Genomic DNA, 14,305 nt, shown 5'->3' on the forward strand with positions numbered 1-14,305 from the left:
AAGAAAGCTTGAACCGCGTCTTGCAGACTATGCACGCATCATTTTTTTTAATCCGAGTCCAGGGAAAGGAGAAGCTCAGGCACAGACGGCAAGTCGAGGACCGTAGGGTCCCACTTCCTCCCCCCTTTGTCTGGATCTGATCTTCCTCCTTCCTATTCCATTTCCTCTTTTCGACATTGCACATTGAAAGAGCGACGCAAGCGAGCATCGGCTCCGAGAGGGATTCTCCCAGACGACTCACGCGAACCTACCTCGTCATCTTTCACTTTTGCTCTCGCTTCCCGTTGGTCTGGCATCACCGCACATCACGAACACTCAGCTCAACGCGCAACGCGTGCCCGAGGGCAAGCGAGTGCTCCGGCATCAAAGGACAACAAAACAACAAAAACGGAGAAAACACACAAAAGAAAATGCATCGCCCCTTACCATCCTACCTTGTGTCCCTGACGCTGTCGGTCCTCGTTCTGCGCGAATCCTCCGTCTTCGTCGCCGCAGCAGCGCAGTGCTACAGCGTCAACGGGCAAAAGAGCTCGGGGGTGTCGTGCAACGCGGCGGCGACGGGATCTGGCGGAGCGGGCTCGCACTCGGCATGCTGCGACGACAGCAGACAGGAGGCGTGCCTGTCGAGCGGCCTCTGCCTCGCCACGCAGCGCACCGACAATCAGACCTTCTGGGCCGAGGGCTGCACAGATCCTACGGGGCTCGACACCGCGTGCCCGTCCTTCTGTGGCATGTCCAGCCAGTTCATATCCAGTGAGTAATTGCCGGAAGCGGCCCGAACGAGTTTCTCAGGGTCGGGAGAGCAATCGGTGTTTGCCTAGCGATGAGAGAGAGGGAGAACGAAGAGCTCACGCGCCAAATCGCACTAGTGCCCGTCCAACCTTCCTACACAATGTTATTCTGCGGAAGCGGGCAGTGGTGCTGCTGCTTCGACAACCTGGGGGCCGTGTGCAACCAGACGGAATGCTGTTCGCGCAACTTCACGCTGGGTACCCGGGGGTTAGGCACGGTGGTTCGGCAGCTGGACAATACGGGGTCGGCATCACTCTCCTCCGGCCCTCCTGGGTCAAGCGGCAGCAGCGGCGGCAGCGGTGGCAGCGGCGGCAGCGGCAACGCCGGCGACGACTGCCAGCCCGGACGCGGCAATAACTGCTCCTCGTCCAACGGCAACGACTGGCGGGGGATGCGGCTGATCACCATCGTGCTGGTGGGCGGGCTGCTGGGGTCGCTGCTGCTTGGGGCGATCGCGGCGACTTGCTGGCAGTGCACGCAGAACCGGAGGCTGCGGCGACAGGTCCAGACACTCGAGAACAACAACACCAGCGGAAACTTGGCGGCCAAGCGCAAGGCGTCGTACAGCGGCAGCAGCGCCAGCCACCACAGCAGCATCCTGTCGTCGCGATCGCGGCCGAGCATGTCGGTGCAGCGGCTGACGACGTACTTACCGCCCCCGCCGCACGACGACTCGGCGCTGTCGCCGTCGCCGGACACGTATGACCACGGCGGCGGCGGCGGGTTGGCGACCCCGACCATGGCGTCCAACGTGGCGTACCATCAGCATCTGATGATGATGCACCAGCAGCAGCAGGCGCCGCAGACGCCGGGCGGGGGAGCGCCCCCGGGTTACGGGTTCCCCGGGGTGGCCGTGATGCAGATGCCAGGGCAGGGCAGGAGGCCGTCGTGGCCCAGGAACGCGAGGCATACAGACGGCCGCGACCTGTTCGATCCCAACTACAGCGTCGGCGTCGCCATTTCCGAGCTGCCTACAGAAAAGGATCAGCGGTGACCAGACAAATCGGTGGTTGTTATCGGTATCCGGCAATCGTCGGCTCGTGAGTTTGAGGTGTTTCTGAGCCTTCGTGCTCCTATTAGCTCAATACGTGTAGTTGGCGTCCGGGGTGAGGGGGGGGAGGGTTGTGGGAGGCGTAAGCCGTTTAATTTTGCTCTTCTCCTTTTCACTTTCTCCTTGGCCACTTGGCAAAGTAACGGTTGGGTCCTTGACCTAGCGTCGAGCGGGGACCAAAATTCCAGCGGGATGGAAAGCAAGCGCCAACGGTGAAACCGCCGTGTTTTGAGGGGGAGTCTGGAGCCTTTTACATTTCACAATTTGTTTGACCAACCCGGTACCTAACTAATCAGGCAGGTCGGCACTTGGAGCTAATAACGAAGAGGGAGAGTCCCGTTCGGTTGAATCGACGCACGTGCCATAGGGGACAACCAGCGGGTGCACGAGCGATCGATCTGATCCCGTTGCTTTCTCTCCAATCAGGTAGTTACTAGATGGCATATGCTGCCCGTGTCAATTAAATTGGCGTTGCTGCTTCTGCTGAGCCGCTACCGCCTAATCCCGTCGGCATCTGAGGCGCCCTCGTCGGCGTGCCGGCCTGCCGCGTACATGCTGTGTTGGGCCCGCGTTGGATGCGCTGCGCAGCTCGCCCACGTAATACCTTCTGTCGCATGCATGGAAAACCAACAGCGAGGCGGAGGAGACGCGTGTCGGCGCCGTGGGGTAACCCACCATCATATCTGCGTCGTGTTACGAAACACATTACGCGATTCGTAGGTCTTTGATGTTGTGTTCGGACAACCTTTTCGGGAATAAACCGGCCCGTTGGAAAGCATGGAGAAAAACCCCGCGGAACGAGACCAGAAAGTCCGAAACTCAGATCTGGACGAGACCCGTGAGGATTCCGTGTATCGCAGCGCTAAAATCGGCCAACGACCAGCTCCTACGGACAGTCGATAGTTGTGTTGCAAAGGATCACGAAAACGCAAAAATAAGAACACGACGGCCTGCTGTGAGATTATGGCCTCGGATTACTGTAAGTCATTTGGGAAAGATCGCGATCTGCTGGCCTTGGCATCGAACTTGGGGTGAGAGTGCGACAATCTAACTTGTGGGGACGACCTAAGAGCTGTCCCCAGTTCCGCCGCTAGCCGGGGGGTTGACCGCCGAGACCGACGAATGAGGCAGGTGAGCAAAGGTAGACAGATCCTAGACGGAGGCCACAATTGGCAAGCGTGCCCTTGGCCGTCTGGGGTGGACTCTTCGTAGCAACCTAGCGGTTTCCAACACCGTTCTCACGCGCCCAGCATTGAAAGGAGAAACTCTAATGAGATTTCGTGTTTGGGACTCCCGCCGCGGTTGCACTCTGACAATCGGCTCGTCGAGGCCCTGAAGGGAGCATCGCTAACATCGCTAACATCGCTACTGCGAATGGGGAAGCCATGTCCGGCAGGCGCAAATGAAAGTGAATCCTTCAACAAGTAGGTTACGGTAGGACAGGAACAGGGTCTAGCTCATGCACACGCATGTGCCAATGAGTTGGGAATCACCTCACGGCTCGAGCCTCGACCGCCGGCGACTGCAGGCGGCAGGTGCGTGTGTCGCGTGCTCTGGGTTGAATCGCGCCCGTTTTGGGAAAGCTCGGCTGGAGGCGTACGCACCGGGCAGGCCGCGCGCGCAAGCGCACAGCTTCGTGCGGAGCACCCGCAGCACCCGCAGCACCTGGAGGTTGGTACGCCCATACATAGTCCGCGAATGGAAGTGGAATAATATCCGTCAACGCTAGAGGAACGGGAAACCGGCAGGCAACCAGGAATATTTCTAATGCGCAGGTCGAGCCAGTGCATGCTGCCGCACGTGACGGACAAAGCACTTCCTCCAGCTGAGACCAATGCGGTGGTGGTCGAGACACAGTGCTGACTGCCTGGGAGCCCTGGGGGTGGACGGGGCGGCCAGGCCCCAGTGCTGACGAGTGGTGCAATGTTGCTGACTGCTGCCCTTCTTGGCAGGCCTGACCCCGCACGCAAGAGGATCAAACTCAATTTGTTCACAGCAACTTCAATTGTCCGGTCCTATACGACGGGTCGACTCTGTCGTCTGCTATCTAGCTCAGTGTGTAATCACAAAACCTAGCAATCTGAGCCACTAAAACTGTCAAACACGCGCCGCAAACACGCATTGGATCTAAACGACCCCCCAAACGGCAAGGTTGGTGACGCTATCGATTCGATCGAATGTCGGACTGACCACTTGTCGCGAGACTGAACGACCAGCGGTCTGTATTGCCTCCCTAGATAATTCTGTTTGTTCGGCCAACTCCATTGACGGAGCAGTGAGCACCAGAGTGTAAGTCGCTGGCCACGTTTGCCGCTTCAGAAATGACTTCAGAAATGATGAACAGCACTAGGACAAGTCCCTACACTACTGACGGATTATAGAATGCACCTGACAGGCGAACAGAATGCACCTTACAGGCGAACAGAATGCACCTGAAACAGAATGCACCTGACTGACAACAACAATGGGCTTTATTCCAATTCCAAGGGATTTGCCACAAAACACAGAGAGACAGTTACGCAAGTGGCTTTGTCTTCCCGTCACCGTATCAGTGGGGAGCATGTTCTGACCCCCACCCTCGCACTAGGACCACGGCACCCGACCGATCGAGCATGGGGCACTCGGCGGCATTTGGCCTTGCCCTGTCCTTTGGGGCATTCGCAGCCGCAAAGACGGCGGGCGCTCCACGAACAAGGTTCTGTTTGGATGTAATCCGTATTCCGTCCAGTGTCCAACATAGGTGTTACCCAGAGTTTCGGAGGTCGCGGATGTGAGATGCAGCACTCCTCGGCGGCCGGCATGCCCTTCTGTAAGTGAACGCAGTAGTCTGCCTGGTTAGGCGCATTTGCTTTTGGCGTCGGTCAAGCTCCAAAAGCACCCGGCCGACGAGGAAACCACGCAGCGCACCGAGCGAGCGTTTCGCATCGAGGCCCTAGCTTATCGTCGGTCAGCTTGCGGCGAAAGCACCAAAGCAGGAGCGAAGCTCCACCAGCTCCACAGCGGCTTCCCCGAACTCTGATAAGGTCGCTCTCCCAACTTCATTGGGTCTGACTGTTCCAACCCTGTTTTGTGGGCAGCACGGCCCAGGCTTGAGGCTTGCCAAGTCTCCGGCCCCTCAAACAGAGGACGGACCCGCAACGCCCCCCCCGTCATCACAGGGCACCCATCCCAGCCGTGTTGGGAAGTTGACAAGCACTTCCAAGACCGCCTAGGCTCTTGGCCCGTTGATAGCGAGCCGCTCAGTGCTTGGCTGCCCGTTTGCCGTTTCTCTTCCCTCTGCCCTTCCTTCGCGCTTTCTTTTCGGGTATTTGGCCCTAGACTGGCAGATAAGGCCGGCTCTCGCAAAATCCCAAACGCCACTTTCGAGACAAGCAATAGCCAAGCTAGCCGCTCCGGGATACCGCCGGCTTAGCGCCTGCACCTAGCGTGGCCCGTCAATTCAGTTCGTCCCACCTGCACACAACCTCCCCTAGGGGAAGCTACTGATGTTCCGTATGTACATGTAGTGCACAGGTGAGGTGGTGCCGTCCAGACTCGATATACGGTGTCTGCTTGTGCTCGCCACCGAGCTTTCTCGTGGCCCCGAACTCGACACCAAGCTCTAGTCGGCCCGCTTCCCAGCCTCCACGTCTGCCTCGTTGCCTGCCGCCATCCAACCTGGGGAGCTTCAGGCAGTGGTGTGGCGCGGCACCGCCAACCGAGTGGCCGCCACAGTGCCGCCGTCTCACAAAGATACTTTTTTTTTGGAGGGTTGGAGGGGGTGGTGCGTGCAAATCGCACTCAACGGCTGCCGGTGGCGGGGAAGATCGTGAGGTAAGGGTCCCGGCGGCTCTTTCCTAGCAAGCCCATCGCGGCTGCCCATTCGCTTGACAAACGGAATCTCCGAGTCTGGCAAGCCCTGGGCAGAGCTGGCCAATCACAGGCGCGTATATATCATCCCGACAGTAGCGCATCCGAACCGGATTACAAAATGCGCACTTACATGGGATGGACACTTTGGGGAAAACGCATGCAACCCATCTGAACTAGGTAGGCGTTGATCGCCGCTCCGTTTGCCCCAGCTATTGGTCTTGCTTGTGATATGGACCAAATCACGGCGAGCCTTCTGGAGGCTGCCCTCACAATCAGCTGCCCCTTGCGCAACCCAACCCCCCCCCGCCCCGGCCCACAGTGTCCGTTATTGTCATTGCCAAGTTCCCCTCGGTCTGCATTGGTGGCTAGCTCATCACACCCGGACCAGACCCTCCCACCCCCCTTCCCCAGTGAATACCCCCCTTGGCATGCCGGTCCAGTTGTATCGCATTATTGGACCTCTTGCTTGGCTCCTTCTGCTTGGAGAAGCATCATCGGCATGCCCAACGCCCGGCTATCAGAGGCCCACTGCCCGCTATCAGAGGCCCACTGCCTGCCTTTCTGCGCACCCATCGGATTGGCCGCCCCACAGTGTCTCTCGCCAGGCCCCGTTTCCTTCGATGCGTGTTCTAGCCAGTTTCTGTGAGCTCCATCCCGTGTTTGTCACTGTTGATCCGTCCTCAGTGGCCCCGCGCGCCATGCCATGCCATGCCACCACGCCATGCCCGCCCGCTAGGTCTGCATAGATAAGTCCAACGCGGTCCGCCCAACTGGAATCGCGTTCCTTCTCGCTCCCGTCTCAACCCACGCGCTCCCACCGGGATTTCCACCAAATCCCCCCGTGAGAGCTTGAGCAGAATTGCTTGGGCACCACGGCAATCCATCTACATCGGCTATTGAGAGCCCCTTTTGATTTTTGATTTCTCTCAACCCCGTCCTTCCCCTTGTCCCCGCCGCCATCATGTCGTCGTCGGAAGAGAAGGGCCAGGTGGCCGTCGGCTCCCTGACGCCCGAGAAGGAGGTCCCTCCCGCCTTTGAGGACCACACCAACCAGGGCTCTCTCGAGACGTCCCAGGAGGACTTCATGACCCGCAATGGCCTCAACTTGCGATCGTTCCAGAAGCGCTCGTACGGCGAGGGCATCGTCCAGCTCGACCGCAGCATGAAGAAGCGCCACCTGCACATGATCGCCATTGGAGGCTCCATTGGCGCTGGTTTCTTCGTCGGCTCCGGTGGCGCCTTCGCCACTGGCGGCCCCGGCTTCGTCTTTATTGATTTCCTCATCATCGGTGTCATGATGTTCAACGTCGTCTACGCCCTCGGCGAGATGGCCGTCCTGTATCCCGTCTCTGGTGGCTTCTACACGTACTCTAACCGCTTCATCGACCCGTCCTGGGGCTTCGCTATGGGCTGGAATTACGTCTTTCAATGGGCCATCGTCCTGCCACTTGAATTGACAGTCTGCGGTATAACGGTGCAATATTGGAACGACGAGATCAATGTTGGTTCGTAAACCATTTTTGGCCCTTTTTGGCCCCCAATCCCGTGTCTCGTCTCAAGCTAATTTGTCACCAACACAGGCGTCTGGATTACCGTTTTCCTCGTTGCCATCATCATCATCAACGTTTTCGGCACACTTGGCTACGCTGAGGAAGAATTTTGGTCTGCCGTCATCAAGCTCGGAGCGACCGTCGTCTTCATGATCATTGCCTTCGTGCTCGTGCTCGGCGGTGGTCCCAAGAGCGGCCGGTACGGCGAATACTGGGGCGCCCGTTACTGGTACGAGCCCGGCGCATTCGCCAACGGCTTCAAGGGCTTCTGCTCCGTCTTCGTCACTGCCGCCTTTGCCTTCAGCGGAACCGAGCTTGTTGGCCTCGCTGCCGCCGAGGCCGAGAACCCCGTCAAGGCTCTCCCCGGTGCCATCAAGCAGGTTTTCTGGCGTATTACACTGTGAGTGCGATTTGGGACCCTTGCATCTGGTCCACTGCCGGCGGCCGAACACGAAACTGACCGTTTGACCCCTTGCAGCTTCTACATTCTTGGCCTCTTCTTCGTCGGCCTCCTGGTTCCTTATGACGACCCGAGTCTGCTCGGCTCCGGCTACGTCGATGTCAAGGCCTCGCCATTTGTGCTGGTCGGCAAGTACGCCAATCTCCAGGGTTTCGACCACTTCATGAACTTCATCATTCTCGTCTCGGTCCTGTCAATCGGCGTGTCGTCTGTGTACGGAGGATCGCGAACCCTTACTGCCCTCGCGCAAGAGGGATACGCGCCCAAGATCTTCACCTACGTCGACAAGTCTGGTCGCCCGCTCTTCAGCGTCGGCATCATCCTTCTCTTCGGTGTCCTTGCCTACGTCAACCTGGACGCTGATGGCCCGACTGTCTTCTCGTGGCTGCTTGCCTTGTCCGGTCTTGCTGCTCTCTTCACATGGGGCAGCATTTGCCTGGCCCACATCCGCTTCCGCTCTGCGTGGTTGTACCACGGCCACACTCTGGACGAGATCCCATTCAAGGCTGTCGGCGGTGTCTATGGCAGCTACCTCGGACTCTTCCTCATCGCCCTGGTTCTCGTCGCTCAGGTTAGTTCCATCCCGTGACTGGTCGCCTCCACGCCCGAGTGTTTTCTAACCTTGATTTCTCTTTTAGTTCTACGTCGCTGTGTCTCCCGTCGGCATGGACGTGAACACGGCCGAGGGCTTCTTCCAGTCGTACCTCGCCCTTCCCGTCGTCCTGTTCTTCTGGGCCTGCGGATACGCGTGGAAGCGCCAGGGCTGGCTCCGCACCGACCAGATCGACATCGACACTGGCCGCCGCGAGCTCGACTGGGAAAGCATCAACGCGTGGCGCGCCACCTTGGCTGCTATGCCCGCATGGAAGCGCATCTACCACACCGTTTTCGTATGAGGCGTCGTGGCCTGTCTGCTTCTTTTCGTTTTTGTGCGGGGCGCCGGTGTGCTGCTCTCCCCTCCAATCTGTGGGAGGCGGGTCAGCAGACTTGCTTCCCCCCTCGCGGGCTGCTACTGCGTGTGCTCGACATTTAATTGATGCAAGGGTTGGGGGAGTACATAATAAGCATTTAAAGTGTTTTCTGTGAATCAGCTGCAGCGGGGTGTTCGCATTTGCGCGACACCCTTGCCTCGGAGTTGGAGCGCGGCGGCATTCTTTTTCTACACTAGATACCACTATTGTCTCGGAAACTATCTATTTCGAAGCTGACGGGCAATTAAACTGTTATCCAAATATTTTGTCTCTTGCAATGCAGTGTCGCACGAGTTATCTATTCGTTACGTCTTGAACTTATAGTCTTGTACTATGGTCGCTGTTGCTCTAGAATGACTTGAATTTCCGACTGGCGCGATTGAATTTGATTGGTTTCATTCAACTCTTGTCAAAGGGCTTAATGACGGTCCTGTAGACTGATGGATGTGGATTGGAGCACCGGGTATTCAAGCAGTCTTACAGAGAGGTAGTGCATTGGTTGTCAGGTTGCGACTCTAATGCTATAGGTAATCTCCGCCTTGTTCTTGCCTGCTCTCTGCCTTTTTCGTCTCTCTATTCCTAAGGAGCTAGGACGCTCTATATTGTAATGAGTGGAGGGATCTCTTTAAATTTCTTGTCATCCATCTCCAGCCTTTGTTGGACTACAAGCTGTGGACAGCGCCGTAAAATGAGATACGGTTTCTTGTAGCGAACTGGATTCTGTATCTCATCGGCTTCAGTATCGTAGTGAACCCACAACCGAATGTCCGAAAGACAAAGAAAATGTCCGAAAGACGGAGAAAATGTCCGAAAGACAGAGAACCTCCCTTGATTCTTTGCCCCTTTAGATAGGTACGCATTCAAGTTCGTTGGGGTTTCTAAATCCCTCTCCAAAAAATCAGAAGTCAAGAAATGGCGCCTTTTTATCCACTTGGAATGGCCGGTGGGGGTCAACACCACGAGCCAATAACTGAGGCGCCACCGAAATCGTCAAGAAGGATTTGCGGTCCGCGTATCCCCCGCGTCGAAGGAGCAGGACGTCCCACTCGGATGGGAGCCTTGGCTAACTGCAGCCGCTCCTTTGTTGGCACGACTAGCCTCCTAGGTGGGGGTCTATTGTCGGCCAACACCAACAAGTGGAGAGAAAGTCAGTTAGCTGCATATGTGTCCGGATGACTTCATCCTTTTGTTGCTTGCCGGTGTCCAACTATTGGAGCTAAAGATTTATCGCCGACCGCTTCAACTTCCTCTGCATCCAAGATTTCTCCCCCTCAGCTCTTGTCCCAGAGCCAGTTCACACCGCATTCTCTCACCGACTCTTCAGTATCCTGTCAGGCTGTCAGGCAAAAACGATAACAGGCAAACACGATAACAGGCAAACACGATAACAGGCAAACACGCATACAAACCACCAACCATGGCCGCATCCCGCTCGGAGACCGAACTATACACGTCGGACGACTTTGTCGAAAGCGCCGGAGCCGTGCTCTTCCGCGTGGCCGCGCGCGAGATCCTGGTGTTGCACTCGCGCGTCGGCGAGTACGTGCTAGCCAAGGGCCGGCGCAACTGCGGCGAGAGTCGGCGGGCAGCGGCGCAGCGCGAGGTGGCCGAGGAGTCGGGGCTCGCCTGCCGCCTGCTACCCCTCGACATGTCGACGCGCGCCCCACCGCCGGAGCCGGCCCCGATATCGCCGCTGTTTCTGGCACGACCAACAGGAGAAGGCGCGGATGAGACACACAGAGATCCCGGGGACCACCACGCCGACGTGTCCCGGTCGTACGCCGGCGTGTGCGAGCCGTTCGCCATGCAGATCCGGCGACTAGGGAACAGCGGTAGTGGCGGCGGCGGCGTCAAGATTATCTGGTGGTTCGCGGCGGCGGTTGCGGACGAGGACAAGGTGCCGACATTTGACGCCATGACGCCGGCGGAGAGGGAGAGATTTGACGCCGTGGCGTTTGTGGGCTTTGACGAGGCGCTGGAGCGGCTGACGTTTGAGCAAGACCGCGAGGTGGTGCGCCGCGCAATAGCTCTGGTGGGCGGGACGTACTATGGCAAGTAGGGGTTACCTAAGGCCGGTGCGGGAAAAGCAAGGGCACGTTCTGGAATACCAAGCGAAAATGGGGCGCTCACGTCAGATTCGAAACGAATGTATTGGTCAAGGTTGGTTAGGTTAGAGGACAATCAAAAGGCGTTATCAAAATGATTCAGCTTTCCCCCCTCAAGCCCCTTTCACGGCCGCGTCCTTCCTCAGAATCTCGTTTAGCCCGTCCCGCTTGGCACAGTTCTCGAGCTTGAACGAGGCGGCGAGCGCGTCGAGCTCTTCGAGGGTTTTGTCGGCAAAGTAGCTCGCGTACTCGCCGCACATGATCTCGCTGAATAGCGTCTCGCGCAGCACGCGGTGGATGTGGCCCTCGACGCGCCACACCTGCGGATAGCGGCCATCAACAAACTCGGCGGGGATCTCGTCGCGGAAGTGCTGTATCACGGGCGCATACACGCTCGCCACCTTGGGGTTCGCGCCGTCATCCCGTCCCCATTTGTCAAGCCCTAGCCGCTTCTTCTTGGCCAGGAACGGCTTCAGCAGCTGCACGTACGGCGAGTCGGGGTCGGCGTAGACCATGCCTGCGTTTCTCACGATCCCGATGTCAGTTCTAACCCTTGTAATCATGCCCAACACCGCCGGAGAGCAATCACAGGGGCTGACACACCCATAAAGCCAATGTCCTTGTACAGCCAGATGCTCCAGCTGATCTGGTCCTTCCGGTAGATGGTTAACTGCTGCCCAAGCAGATCGTAGCGTTGGCCGTTGATCTTCTCGTGGTCCGCGTAGTCCGCGCTGGCGTACACGGGCCCAAACTCCCCGTTCCAGATCTTTTTGGTCGGGGCTCCGACATTAGCACTTGTCCCCGCTGCAAGCAACAGAGTCCGCAGAGGGCTAAACGGACCGGAACGCCGTGGGCTTTCATGAACTCGACCTTTCTCTCGTACGACTTCTGCAGCCTTTCCTTCTGCGCCGGCGAGCCGACGTAGGGCTCGCCCGCCGGGAAGCCCATGGTGGCGTAGTCGTGGATGGCGTAGACGCAGTTTGGCAGCACCTCTTTGAAGGCGCTAAAGTCCATGGCGTACGTGTTGCCGTCGAGGAAGAGCATGTGGTGTGCGTCGACCTCGCGGATCGCCTTCTCGACGCGCCGGTAAAAGGCCTGCAGGTTGACGTGGTCCGGGTCGCCCGGCTCGTTCATGGGGTTGTAGCCTGCTACCTAAACACCGTGTCAACAGAGTCGACTTCTGGTGTAGTCTTCGCAGTCTGTACCCAGGTATTCCCCCGATAGTGCTTTGCAATCTCGACCCAGAGGTTGACCATGCGGTCCTGGAGATCCTTGAATTCCCAAAACAGGGCCTTGTGGATGCCGGTGTCGCAGTGCCAGCCTTGATTCTGCCCGCCGGGGAAGGTGTGCATGTCCAAGATGGTGTAGAGGCCCTCGGCGGCACAGGCGTCGACGATGCGGTCGACGAGCTTGAACCCCTCGGGTTTGATGACTGACGGGTTGAGGTCGTCCATGAAGTAGCGGTAGTTGATGGGGATTCGGACGCAGTTGATGCCCAGTGACGCCAGGAACTTGGCGTCTGACGACGTGAAGAAGTACTCCAGAAACTGTGTGTTGCCGCGCCTCGGAGCGTCAGACTTGAGTTGCGACGAGACAGGAGAGAGGAGTTGGAGGAGACGGAAGCAAGACCTTGTCAAAGAAGAAGTCGTACTTCTCGCGGCCTAGCACCCGCAGCATTGCCGCCCGCATCTCGGTCTCGTGGCCGGGGTAGCCCGTGATGAAGTTCTCCATGTTGGTGTGGCCGCCCGTGGCACACTGGAAGCCGTGTCAACAAGTTTGCACCCAAGATTTGACAGACAGGCCAGTCTCTTACTCCTTTGAGAATAACACGATTTCCGTCCGAGTCCGCAATGTCAGTCCCCTGGACCCGAAGACACGCTTTCGGCGCTCGGAGAGCCATCCTGTGATAATTAGCAAACGACTTGAATTCGGATAAATGATAATTCACAGTGGGCTTTGTGCTGACACAAGACACGCAGCAAATGTTTCGGGAGGGGAAGTGAGATCCAGTAAATATCGAAGGTGCGTTTTGCCAACACTATGGAGCTAAGAGGGTTAGAGAACTTGAGGGTTGGAGAACTTGAGGGTTGGAGAACTTGAGGGTTTTGGCCCTTGCATCAATCGAGCCAAGCGACATCGGATTCCTTGGGCAGCAATTCGCCGATTGGTATGGAAGTTGCGGGGAGGGCCTCGTGACCATCCTAGTGCGAGTATGGTATGGGGAATTCCCATTGCGCGAAACAAAAACGGGTACCTTTAAGAGAGTTGATGCGTCATCTGCATTTGACCAAGGACAAGACAGGAGCGGTCGGCAGTTTGGTAGTAGGGCATGGCGTTGGATCGGTTGGTAGGGAACGGACCAGGCACGCAAGACCCAAATCAACAAGACTTAAAGAAAGTCAACCCATGCATCAAGAAAATCATTACTCGACAATTCACTCGCATCAATTACCTTGGAGAAGAAAGACAGAAACACCCATCGATTTTTCACATTAGCGATTGTTTGTCTACCGCTGCATCTTCTTGGCTAGTCCTTGGCCGCGTTCAATGCCTTGGCTGGCGTCGGCTGATTGTCAACAAGGAATCGGACAAATTGTGCTGACCCCTTTCACTTTTCACTTTTTTTCTTTCTCTTTCTCTTTTTGTTTTCGCAATTGAACAACGACACTGCCATGTTTTTTGCATCCTTCGAGCTTTATTTTGGCGTGAGTGGCGATTGTCTTATCGCGCGTGTGGGGATCTGCCGCTGACCTTTCCACGCTGCTCACCGACGAGAGCTGGGGGGCATCAACGGCCTTGGCGGAATTGACTTCGCCGTACCGAATTGAGTTAAAAGACCCAGCAGGCAGGAGCAGGGGGAGGCGACAGGGTCCACATGGGCCGCCATGGGCGAGCCCTGGCTGGACTGATGAGCGGAGCCCGCCGGCAGCCGTCGACTCCGCTATCATCCGAGGAATTTCCAGGACAAATCTGCTAAAAGAATAGAGCTCACGTTAGTATCCGTAATTTTAAATTTCTTTTCGCGTCGTCAGAAGAAGGAAAATGGAAGGTCCACCTAGCCTTATCTTCTCGATAATTCACGGCCACCGATACTAACCAGGCCCCAATTACCGCAAGATAGCAATAAAACTGATTTCCACCGTTCGGATCCCCTAATCATTTCAGGACATCATTTATCGACAATTTTGAACCTCCAGTTATCGAACGCGAACGACTCTCAGCATATCCCAATTCCAGGACTCACGACTCTATTGTTGGAGCCCGGAATGGATACGCCTGAGGCCACAGGTTCCCGCTGGGGCTGAGCGACTGCTGAGCGACTGCTGAGCGACTTGAAGGCGGCAATTCATACGTCCTGGCCGAAACGCGAGCCAGAAATAGACAGACAAAATGATCGGCAAGGAAATCTCGACCCCAGACCGGTTACAGATACTAGGAAGTCCTAATAACACGCGCACACACCCACCGTTCGAGCCGTTACCCCCATCCTCCCTTATCTTTTATTCCTTTTTATCTCGTTCTCT

The 14,305-nt window shown here is 57.1% G+C and overlaps 4 protein-coding genes across 4 annotated transcripts; 3 read left to right on the forward strand and 1 right to left on the reverse strand.

The window, feature by feature from the left end:
• Window positions 1-410: 410 nt before the first annotated feature.
• On the forward strand, window positions 411-1,786 carry B0T26DRAFT_680693 (uncharacterized protein; the record flags this gene model as incomplete). The annotated part of the gene is made up of 2 exons (XM_060440524.1): window positions 411-753; window positions 870-1,786. The coding sequence occupies 2 exons, from the start codon at window positions 411-413 to the stop codon at window positions 1,784-1,786; spliced, it is 1,260 nt and encodes a 419-aa protein (XP_060292224.1).
• Window positions 1,787-6,656: 4,870 nt separating this feature from the next.
• Window positions 6,657-8,601, forward strand: B0T26DRAFT_654805 (amino acid permease/ SLC12A domain-containing protein; the record flags this gene model as incomplete). The annotated part of the gene is made up of 4 exons (XM_060438576.1): window positions 6,657-7,200; window positions 7,276-7,645; window positions 7,724-8,276; window positions 8,344-8,601. The coding sequence occupies 4 exons, from the start codon at window positions 6,657-6,659 to the stop codon at window positions 8,599-8,601; spliced, it is 1,725 nt and encodes a 574-aa protein (XP_060292225.1).
• Window positions 8,602-9,924: 1,323 nt separating this feature from the next.
• Window positions 9,925-10,835, forward strand: B0T26DRAFT_791123 (uncharacterized protein). Its single transcript, XM_060446854.1, has 2 exons — window positions 9,925-10,371; window positions 10,417-10,835. The coding sequence occupies exons 1-2, from the start codon at window positions 10,094-10,096 to the stop codon at window positions 10,733-10,735; spliced, it is 597 nt and encodes a 198-aa protein (XP_060292226.1). The 5' UTR covers window positions 9,925-10,093; the 3' UTR covers window positions 10,736-10,835.
• Window positions 10,805-12,751, reverse strand: B0T26DRAFT_729237 (glycoside hydrolase superfamily). The gene is made up of 7 exons (XM_060442949.1): window positions 12,730-12,751; window positions 12,595-12,682; window positions 12,411-12,536; window positions 11,987-12,328; window positions 11,622-11,933; window positions 11,385-11,547; window positions 10,805-11,298 (listed from the first exon to the last, which is right to left on the reverse strand). The coding sequence occupies exons 2-7, from the start codon at window positions 12,679-12,681 to the stop codon at window positions 10,895-10,897; spliced, it is 1,434 nt and encodes a 477-aa protein (XP_060292227.1). The 5' UTR covers window position 12,682; window positions 12,730-12,751; the 3' UTR covers window positions 10,805-10,894.
• Between the last annotated feature and the right edge of the window lie 1,554 nt (window positions 12,752-14,305).

The sequence above is a fragment of the Lasiosphaeria miniovina genome, assembly GCF_030549165.1.
Source record: "Lasiosphaeria miniovina strain SMH2392-1A chromosome Unknown B0T26scaffold_7, whole genome shotgun sequence".
In the NCBI taxonomy this organism is placed as follows: Eukaryota; Fungi; Ascomycota; class Sordariomycetes; order Sordariales; family Lasiosphaeriaceae; genus Lasiosphaeria; species Lasiosphaeria miniovina.